The 10,414-nt window shown below is 49.8% G+C and overlaps 1 protein-coding gene across 1 annotated transcript; it reads left to right on the top strand.

Moving 5' to 3' along the window:
* Positions 1–3,495: 3,495 nt before the first annotated feature.
* LOC111538183 (putative serpin A13) lies at positions 3,496–10,119 on the top strand. Its single transcript, XM_023205378.1, has 5 exons — positions 3,496–3,735; positions 4,067–4,666; positions 6,232–6,502; positions 7,719–7,839; positions 9,643–10,119. Exons 1-3 carry the CDS (start codon positions 3,696–3,698, stop codon positions 6,480–6,482), a joined length of 891 nt encoding a protein of 296 aa, XP_023061146.1. The 5' UTR covers positions 3,496–3,695; the 3' UTR covers positions 6,483–6,502; positions 7,719–7,839; positions 9,643–10,119.
* Positions 10,120–10,414: the final 295 nt, after the last annotated feature.

Genomic DNA, 10,414 nt, shown 5'->3' with positions numbered 1-10,414 from the left:
CCCCAGTACTTAATGCATCATCCTCAGGTGCAGTAAGCATTCCATGATGAATGAATGAATTAGTGAATGAAAGAATGCAATGAATCTCATAATAGACCCCTGCGGTGCCATCCGTGATGTGAACATCAAGAATTGAAGGTTTTAGAAAGTCAACAAGAGGTGACTGTGTGGCTATTGATGTCAAGACAGTGGATAAGCAGAGCAAAAATATAGTAAAAACAGGCAAAGCTGGAAGAAAATTAGTTCTGGCTCAGACCCGTTATCTCCTGGGAATCTTATCTGCACTCAATCTGCAGGTCATCTTGTGCCATCCCTGCCTCCAAGCCAGCTCAGGAAAGACAAAGCGTTTGATTCGCTAAGGCTTTGCAAACACTCTTTCTATTGAGTACATATTAACTTTTCTGTTCACATTGCATGAAAGGGGAAAGTTCTATCGACTTTCCCAAAGAAGCAATCATCACATTGTAACTAGCCATTACAACTTAAAAAGTATCACAGCCCGAATGAAAAAGCAATTATGACATTTAAAAATACCGTAACTCAAGCTCCTTGGAGGCAAGAACTATGACCTGGGCGTCTCTCTGCTCCTGTGATGAGCACAGTGTCTGACACAACAGTTAAGTGTCCATAATGTGTGTTGGGCAAACGAATGTGACCAGGAGAGGGCAGAGCATTGCTCCAATTTGCTCAGCCTTTTGCTAGAACCTCTGTGTATATCACTAGGCTTAACTTTCCTGTCAACCTTGAGCAGTAAGGAGGGCGAGGGAAGAAACTGAGGCCTGGGAGTGTCAGGCAGAGCAAAAGTGGTGGAACCTGCACTCAGGACACCCACCCCAATTCCAGGGCACTCGCCCCAATTCCAGAACACCCGCCCCAATTCCAGGACACCCGCCCCAATTCCAGGGCACCCGCCCCAATTCCAGGACACCCGCCCCAATTCCAGGGCACCCGCCCCAATTCCAGGACACCGCCCCAATTCCAGGGCACCGCCCACGTTCCACAGCTCCTTCTTCTCCACACACGGATTTCCACATAACCCTAATGGAGGGCAGGTTGTTTTCCTCTGTTGGTTTTTGCCAAGGGTGGACACTGAGCCAAGGGCAGCCTTATTCAGTCTGAGTTATTCCCAGAAATCCAGCCCATCACAACCCTTCCTGAGGAACGCAGTTTTTCAAGGGCCGTTAAACCTGCCGAATCTCCCCAGCTCCTCCAAAAGCTCACGGAAAGCATTCACTTTCAGGTGAGTTGGGGGCTGTGGGTGGGGCTAGATCCCCAATTCCCCAGCTGACTTGTTGAACTTGCCACAAGTTAGATTATCATGCTACACACACCTACACACACACACACACACACTCACGTGCCCGGTGTGCAACAGGAGCTGTGCATATGGGCAACAATCTGGAGTGGTGCCGACTCACCCTGCCTCCATGGCCTCAAGCATGCTCTTGCCTCTGCTGAAACCCCCAAATCCCTTTCCTGCTTCTCTCTTGCTCCATCTTCCAGTTTCAGTTCAGATGCCACCTCCTCCAGGAAGCCTTCCAGGAACTTCTACCTTCCATGCCTCCTATAGGCTCCTCATTCACCCTCTGCGGTTCGCCTCTAACTGCCATCGTCCCTTTCTCACTGAGCTGTAATCAGCTCCCCGCATTTCCCTGCAATCACTGGCACGCTCCTTCCAGGCAGGGCCCAGGCTGCCAGTCCCTGTTGCCCTGACTGCTGAATATTCATTCAGTGAGTGAGTCAGCGAGTACATGAATGAGCGTCTCTCGGGGCCTTAGTGTTCCTGTCTGTCCAAGGCCCAGGTTGGACCAGGGCATCCTTTCTGCTCAAAACTTCCATGGTTGTGGGCCCTCAGAGGAAGCCCTGCTGTTGCTAGGTTCCAACTCCACCCTCACCAGCAAGGCACAATGGAACCCCACCTAGAGAATGCGAACGTGGACAGAACACTGGACCCGAGACAGCTTGTCACCAGCCTGGCCACGCAGCACACACCACCCTGTGCAGATCTCTGCCTGTCTGTCCCACAGGACCCGAGCATCCCCAAGGGAGCCACTGTGTCTCTCTCATATTGTGTCCCCAGCGTACAATTCAAGTCCTGACATGTAGCAGACGTTTTGTCTATGTTTGTTCAATGAATGAATGAGTGAATGAATGAAGGTTAAAGATAAGACAATGAAAGTGCAAACTTCAGCAAAACCAAGATATTCAGCAAAACCAAGATATTCACCAAAGCAGATTACCAGGCAAATGGGTAAATGGAGATGGTTGGTTCTCTGTCAATAAGTAAATCACAAGGAACAGAGGCTTTCCTGGAGGCTGAGGCTGAGCTGATTGTTTCTTACGCAGAAGAGGAAGCTCAAGTTCAGAAAGGCCCAGGGCTGCCCAAGGTCCCATGGAAAATCAGAGGCAGGACAAGGGGTTGTGATGATGGTCGATTCTGTCAGTTATTAACCCAAGCCGAGAGTGGACATGTGAGGCCAAGCACCTGTGGCACAGAAAGCTAGGAACGGCCCAGTGTTAGGTCCCAGAGAGGCAGGAAAATGCCTGTGCTCTAGGTAAGGCTGAAGCCCTAGAAGGAGGCCCCCCAAAGGTTAGCCCATGAACGATTTGTTTTTTTCAACAAATATTGTTGAGAGAGCACTCTGCCCTGAGCACTAGGAATGAACCATGCATGAGACAGAGTAGAATCTGCCCTCATGGAGCTTGTCTTCAGGTGGAGAAACCAGACAAACATGTCCTATCATGCCAGATGGGCATCAGGAAAACCAGGCAGGGTGAGGGTGGCAAGGGCAGAGGTGGGGTCTCTCTGGGGAGGTGACCTTTGAGCTGACAACTGAGTGAAGGAAGGAAGTGAGCTGTGGAAGGGGCGAGAGCAAGGCTGCTCCGGGCAGCCAACGGCAAGAACACAGGTCCTGAGCAGGAAGAAGCTTGGGAAGTTCTAGACTAGCAAGAAGGCCAGGATGGTTGGAGCAGAGGGAGGGAGAGAAAGGACGGTCAGAAGGAGGTCAGAGGCCAGGTACGGTATCTCATGCCTGTAATCCCAACATTTTGGGAGGCCGAGGTGGGCAGATCTCCTGAGGTCAGGAGTTCGACCAGCCTGGACAATATGGGGAAACCGTGTCTCTACTAGGAAATTACTTGAATCTGGGAGGTGGAGGTTGCAGTGAGCCTAGATCATGCCACTGCACTCCAGCCTGGGTGACAGAGCAAGACTCTGTCTCAAAAAAAAAAAAAAAAAAAAAGAGGAGGTGAGAAAGGCTAGCAGGGCCCTATCATATGGGGCCTCCTAAGGTGTGGTGAGAAACACAGGATTTCTCTTGGTTGCTATAGGGCCGTTGGAAGTCTCCAGCAGGGAGTGAACGCATCTGATTTTCCTGTTAAAAGGATCACAGTGGTTCCCTAAGTGGGGTCCAGGACCAGCTCAGACCCTTGCCAAAATGGATTCCACACTCCACGGAGGCCTGCTGAGTCAGACCACTGGAAGGGAGGCCCCAAGTCTGCTGCCACTCCTGGGGCTCTCTGTGCCGGGTCCTGGGCTGAGTGTGCTCCGTGCACACTTTGAATTTCTGTAGCCTTGTGATGTGGGGATTCTTAGCAGCATCCCACAGAGTGGAAGCCAAGGTCCTGAGAAGCAAGGCCACTTGCCTAAGGTTGCTGGGCTTATATGAGCAGAGCCCTGGACTCCTTGCTATACCATGAGGCACCTCCTGGCCCTCCTCTCCTCACGAGCTTCCTGCAAGTCTAAGGTCAGGGATAAGAAGTGGGGCTCAGATGGGCTAAGTGGATCGCCCAAGGTCGTAGATCTGGGATCTGGCGCAGCCAGGATTCATAGAAGGGTCCTCTGGAGGAGGGGCTCTGACTTTGTCCAGAGATCCCCATGTCTGTTTGTGAGCAGGAAGCTGTGGGGTGGGGAGGAGGGATGGGAAGGAGCCCCCAGGAGAGGCAAGGAGAGCCTTGAAGTATTTGCTGGGTGCCTGGCACAGGGCAGACACTTTGTGAATATCACACATTATCGTTATCATTACCATTGACATTGTTGTTGTCCTCTCTACCATGCTGCTTTCAGACCAAGGACCCCAGAGGATGGAAGCCCCTTGGTGGTGGCCGCTGGTCACTGTGCTCATGGCTGGGGCTCATTGTGTGGTTCTGGTTGACCAAGATGCTTTGTATCTCATCCATTCTGGCCCCCAGGACAGCAGCCCTGGGCCTGCCCTGCCCTGCCACAAAGTCTCTGTGAGCAATATAGACTTTGCCTTCAAACTCTACAGACAGTTGGCTGTAAATGCCCCTGGAGAGAACATTCTCTTCTCCCCAGTGAGCATCTCCCTGGCCTTGGCCATGCTTTCTCGGGGGGCCCCAGTGGCCAGCAGGACCAAACTCCTGGAGGGCCTGGGGTTCAACCTCACTGTGGTGCCTGAGGCGGAGATCCAGGAGGACTTCTGGGATCTGATGCTCAGGCTCCCTGGGCAGGGTCCCCGGCTCCTCTTGACCATGGCCCAGCGCAGGTTCAGTGGCCTGGGCACAAGGGCCAACCAGAGCCTAGAGGAGGCCCAAAAACGCATTGATGAATATATAGAGAAGCAGACCCAGGGGAAGTTCGGGGCCTGGGAGAAGGACCTCAGCAGTGAAACCACAGCAGTTCTGGTGAATCACATGCTCCTCAGAGGTAAGAGTGTGTGTGCCCAACGCAAATCTCCTTCCCAGAATCCCAGAACCCAGGCTCCAACCGCACCCAAGCTCCACCCCTCACAGCAGCTGGAAAGTGTCCCCTCCTGACTTAGATATAGATGACACTCAGTGAGTGTCTGTCCCTGAATTCTTGATGTCTCTACTTGAATGCCTCCAGTAACATGGAACTCATCCCCTTCTCCATGTTAATGACACTGGAAGAGTTTGTTTTTAAAGAAGAGTTTTTCAAACTTAATGTGCATATGAACTTTCTAGAGAGTTTGTTTAATGCAGGTATCTCGTACCTATCCTAAGTGATTCTGATTTCAGTGGGGTAAGTCCAAGACCCATGACCTTGCGTTTGAAGAAGCTCGCCTCCCTTCCTCACACAGGTGATTCTGCTAACGGAAGATTATGAGCTCCCCTTTGAGTAACTCCAGAAGCCACCACTGTATTAAGGAACCTGAATTTCCTTCCTCTGAAGGCCTTAGGAGGCATGGATTAGAGCAGGAAGAGTCCTAAATTTTTTTTTAAGTCCTTAATCTTTTCCAAGACAGTGAACAGGCTGCATGTCCCCACCATTGTGTGTGTTTAAACAATACGGTCATGACATTCAATCCACCGCTGTTAATGCCTGACTTAGTTTAATAGACACATGACGCCATGGTGGCCATTTGGGGGCAGGCAGGGGACGCTTGTTGTTATCCCCTTGTTCTCATTCAGGACTCAGGAGGTGAACTCAGTCCTCACATTTGCACAGTGCTCTGTGGACCTCAAAGTGTGTGTACCCTACAATCTCCCTTGACTCTCACCTGGGTGAAACAGACCAATCTTATCTTAGCAGATATGCCTAACATCAATGTTCCCATTTTACAGATAAGAAAACAGATTTTTTAAAAAGAAGAAAGCTTATTTGCCTGAGCCAGTGAGGCATCACTCAAATATGCATCTATGACTGTTGATGGTGTTTATTTGTAGGCATGGTTACACATACACACACATATATTGACTACGAAGTTCTTATTAACATGCCGGCTCTGTGCATATTTAATTTTAATTCTCATCACAACCCGACAAGATAGATATTATCGTGTCCACTTGATAGATGAGAAACTGACGCAAAGTGGGGTAACTTGCCCTAGATTTCAAAGCCAGGTAGAACCCAGCCTTCAAATCCACACCTACCTTCAAGAAGCTTGTGCCACAGTGATACATTTTTTCTTAAAAATTAACCACCTCCAGGAGAGATTAAGGAGATGAGAGAGCATTTGTGTTTATGTGATTATAATCTTATTATACTATTGTAATAATTTCTAATCATATTGATCATTTTCAAATGAGGACAGAAGCTCAGGGAGGCTCCGGGCTCAGCCCCAGGGCCACACAGGTACTAAGGGACCTCTCAGGAGTGAGTTATTGAGTGGGGCTTGGCTTCCTGAGTGTGGACTCCAAGATTCCAGCATCCAAGGTGCTTTCCCCACTCCCACAAGCTGCCAGAAGGGTGACCCCAAGCCCGTTCTCGGTTCTCTGTGAGGATGACATTTGTGTCGCTCTTCCCCTCAGCTGAGTGGATGAAGCCCTTTGACTCACGTGCCACCAGCCCAAAGGAGCTCTTTGTAGGTGAGCACAGGGCTGTGTGGGTGCCCATGATGAAGGAAAAGGCCAGCCACCGCTTCCTGCACGACCCTGAGTTGCAACGCTCTGTGCTGCAGATGGACCATGCTGGGAACACCACCACCTTCTTCATCTTCCCCAACAGGGGCAAGATAAGGCAGCTGGAAGATGCCCTGCTGCCCGAAACACTGATTAAGTGAGACAGTCTGCTCAGGACCAGGTAGCCCGCACACAGCAGAGCCCCAGGAAGGCCGGGCCCCACCTTCTCCCTCAGCCACTGGAAAGTGTCCCCAGGGCACAGTCACCTCAAGGGTGTTATCACCCCAGGACACTGTCACCTCCAGGGCACGGTCACCCCAGGACACTGTCCCTGCTCAGAGCACTGTTATCCACCAGGATGCTGTCACATCACCCAGGACATCTCACTTCCAAGACACTGTCATCCCTCAGGATATTGTCACCTTCCCAGAGTACTGTCACACCCCAGAACACTGTCATTCCCCAAGTACGGTTATTTCTAGGACACTGTCACCCCACAGATATTGTCACCCCTCCAAGACACTATTGCCCTCAGGACGCTATCACCTTCCACCCATGGCATCATCAACCCCAGAACACATTGTCATGGCACTGTCACCGCAGTGACACAGTTACCCCGTGGGATGCTGTCACCTCCATGGTATTGTTCCCCCTCAGGGCTTTGTCACTCTCCAGGGCACTGTTATTGCCTCCTTGAAGATATCAGTTTGGGTTCTGGGGAGGAAGGACTGGAGAGACCACTGGCCCAGAAGTCTGGAGGCTGGTCCCAAGTCCCACCTCTGCTGCAGACACAGTGACCTGTCACGGGCTCCCTTGGCCCCTCACGCTGTTGAAGAGCCTGGTGCTCTGGCCTCTCCCAGTCTCAGCCTTCTCCCTCCTCGGCCTGTTTTTCTGTGTTCCCAACTCCCCCATGCGTATTCCCGGAACCTACTGAGCTCCCTGCAGTTTCCTGAACTTGCCAGGCTGTTCCTCAGTCCTGGGCTTTTGTGTGTGCAAATTCCTCATCCTGGCATGCCCTTTCTTGACCCAGCCCTCTCTAGGATTCCTATTCTTTATTCATGGCATAGCAGAGCTATCTCTTGCTCTTTGAAGGCTTGACAGATCCCCAGAACAGGCAAGGTGTGCTCGCTCTGGGTTCCTGGGAACATCATCGTATCACCTGCTATTATCACATGAGAATGACACTGTCCTCATATGGCTTCCATGTCAGTGTAGTTACAACCCCCTTCCCACCCTGAGGTGAACTGGTGATGGTGTGCCTTTTAGAAAGCTCACACCCACTGCCCCTCTGAGAATGGGATGGAGCGGGTGTGTGGGGCAGAGGGACCCCAAGCAGGGAAGAAGGTGAGAGGCTGTTTCAGGATCTCTACTGCAACCCAATTTCTGTCTCTCCACAGAGAACTCGATTTCCACTTCCCCAAATTTTCCATTTCTAGAACCTACAGACTGGAGATGCTCCTCCCACAAGTGACTGTGGGTGGAGGCTTCCCTGGGCAGCCTGGACTGAACATCTCTAAAGTAGGTCGGGGCCGGTGTGTTCAGAGGGCCTCTCAGTGTCTTTTGATGAACACTGGAGGGAGATGTCCAGGACCTCCTTAAAGACAGGAGACGCTATGTCTTTTAACTTTGCAAGTTGCTATTTGCTTCCTTGTGTTGATTCTGCGACTGCCACCTGCTTTGTCAAGACACTGGGAATCCCAAGGGAAATAAGGAAAGGGAAGGCAGATACGCAAATCATGTCCCCAGGTTGGAAGTGCAGAGGACGCTTCCTGGGGAGATCACCCCTGCTTTTAGACCTAAAGTACAAGTTATGTAAAAAAAAAAAAAGGTGGGGGAACTGACAGGGAACATGGGGAACAGCTTGGTCCTCAGGGAACTGAAGGTTTCCCAGTTTTCCATGATCTAGTCATCACCCTCCTCTCCAGACTGTGTCTCCTACTATTCACAGCATCCTGCTCAACTGAACTTCGTGGTGTCCTACATGCCCCCACAGTTTTCACCTTCTGACTTTGGCTCAGACTTTTTTTTTTTTTTTTCTGAGATGGAGTCTCGCTCTGTAGCCCAGGCTGGAGTGCAGTGGCGCGATCTCGGCTCACTGCAAGGTCCGCCCCCCGGGTTCACACCATTCTCCTGCCTCAGCCTCCCGAGTAGCTGGGACTACAGGTGCCCGCCACCACGCCCGGCTAATTTTGTGTGTGTGTGTGTGTGTGTGTTTAGTAGAGACAGGGTTTCACCGTGTTAGCCAGGATGGTCTCAATCTCCTGACCTTGTGATCCGCCCATCTCGGCCTCCCAAAGTGATGGGATTACAGGCGTGAGCCACCGCACCCGGCCCAGACATTTTAATTTTAAACAACCCAAAATGTTCTCCCCCATCTCTGAATATTCAAGTTATATCAATTCTTCAAGGCCTTGCACAAATGTTACCTCCTCCATGAAGGTTTCTCTGTTGTTATCCTTCACCCCCACACTCAAAGCAGAAAGAAATCTCTCCTGATAACTTTCCACTCTTGCTTTCTTTACCTGTCTTATCTTCCCGATCAAATGATGAGCTTTTTCAGTCAGTCAAATCCATGTTTCTATCCCTGCCATCCCCGGCACAGTGGAGTACACAGCATCGGTTCTCGATAAATGCACACGGAATAAACTCATGAATAAACGAGTGACTGACTGAGTGATGATAAATTAGCAAAATGAAGTGAATGAAAGATTAAGTCAATAATGCTTGGGTGAAAGAGTGGTTGGATGAATGCATGAATGAATGGATGGAGAAATGGGTGAATGGACAGATAGATGCTGGTGTGATATTCAAAATATACTGCAACCAGTAAAGTGCAGATGCCAGCCATAAAAATGGATATAGATGGGGAGACTGGTGATTGGATGAATGAATAGGTGAATAGTGAATAGCAGGAATCATGGATAGAAAGATGCATGGGTAGCAGGGTGCGTGGATGATGCATGGACAGGTGGGTAAGTGAGTGCCCACCTGGACAGGGTGCGTGGATGATGCATGGACAGGTATATGAATACATAAGTGGTGCATGCAGAGGTAAGTAGATGGTTGAGAGGTGTGGAGTATGGTTGGCTGGCTGGCTGGTTGAATGGATCAATGATGGATGGACAACAGTCAGACAGGAGTATGTAAGAGTAGTAGATGGATAGTGAATTTTTTAAAGGGTAGATAGAAGAACACAGACTAAGTGAGTAGATGGATACATACGGGGTTAAGTAACAGAACAGAAAAAAATTGGTCCCAACATAAAGGTCTGGCTTGTCCTTCCTATGGGGTGGCTTGATGATTCTAGAATTTTCCTTGCAGGTCACTCATAAGGCCATGATGACTCTGGATGAGAAGGGCTCTGAAGCTGCTGCAGCCACCAGCATTCAGTTCACCCCTAGGCCTCACCCAGACCTTGATCTCCCACCCGCTCCAGGCACTGAGTTCACTCGGCCCTTCCTGGTGATGACTTTCCACATGCAAACGGGAAGCATGCTTTTTCTGGGGAAGATTGTAAATCCACTGGGATAACGCCCCCTCAGACATGCTGGGTGACTCAGAGGGAACAGAATGGCCTACACAGCAGGGAGCTTCTATTATAGACTCCAGTTAAATGAAAAGTTGCATATACCTGGGTTTTTTTTTGCTTGGTTTTCACAGGAACCCATGGGGGTAAGGTGATCAAGGCTGTTCTCCCTGCACACAGGCAGTAATTACCATTGAGCAAACACCCACTATGTACCAAATGCTTTCTATCTCTTATCTCATTTTAAAATGAATTATCACAACAATCCAACAAAATAAGTATTTGGTTGAACCATATGAAATTGCTTGTATTTGGGTTGTACCTGTATTTTGTAGATATAAAAAAAAAGGCAACTTCTAATGATTCAATCCTTCTCACAGCTGAGGATCAGAGAATTTCAGAGACGTGCTCCAGTTCACTGAGCTAGAAAGCAGGTGAGCTGCTTTCCAGTCTTATCCATTTTGCTAAATTAATGAATCTCAAACTTTGCTGTATGTACAAATTCCCTGTGGGTCTTTTTAGAAAGCAAACTTTGATTCAACAGGTTTGGGATGGGGCCTGAGGTCC

This window comes from Piliocolobus tephrosceles, chromosome 6 (genome assembly GCF_002776525.5).
Source record: "Piliocolobus tephrosceles isolate RC106 chromosome 6, ASM277652v3, whole genome shotgun sequence".
In the NCBI taxonomy this organism is placed as follows: Eukaryota; Metazoa; Chordata; class Mammalia; order Primates; family Cercopithecidae; genus Piliocolobus; species Piliocolobus tephrosceles.
The sequence above is the reverse complement of the archived record's forward strand: the minus strand, read 5'-3'. Positions and strand labels throughout refer to the sequence as shown.

Bases quoted from the DNA above. Each gene is read 5' to 3' on its own strand.
- LOC111538183 (XM_023205378.1), top strand. From the start codon at position 3,696: ATGAGGCACCTCCTGGCCCTCCTCTCCTCACGAGCTTCCT. The intron at 3,736-4,066 runs GCAAGTCTAAGG...TGCTGCTTTCAG, and splicing joins CCTCTCCTCACGAGCTTCCT to ACCAAGGACCCCAGAGGATG. The intron at 4,667-6,231 runs GTAAGAGTGTGT...TCTTCCCCTCAG, and splicing joins GAATCACATGCTCCTCAGAG to CTGAGTGGATGAAGCCCTTT.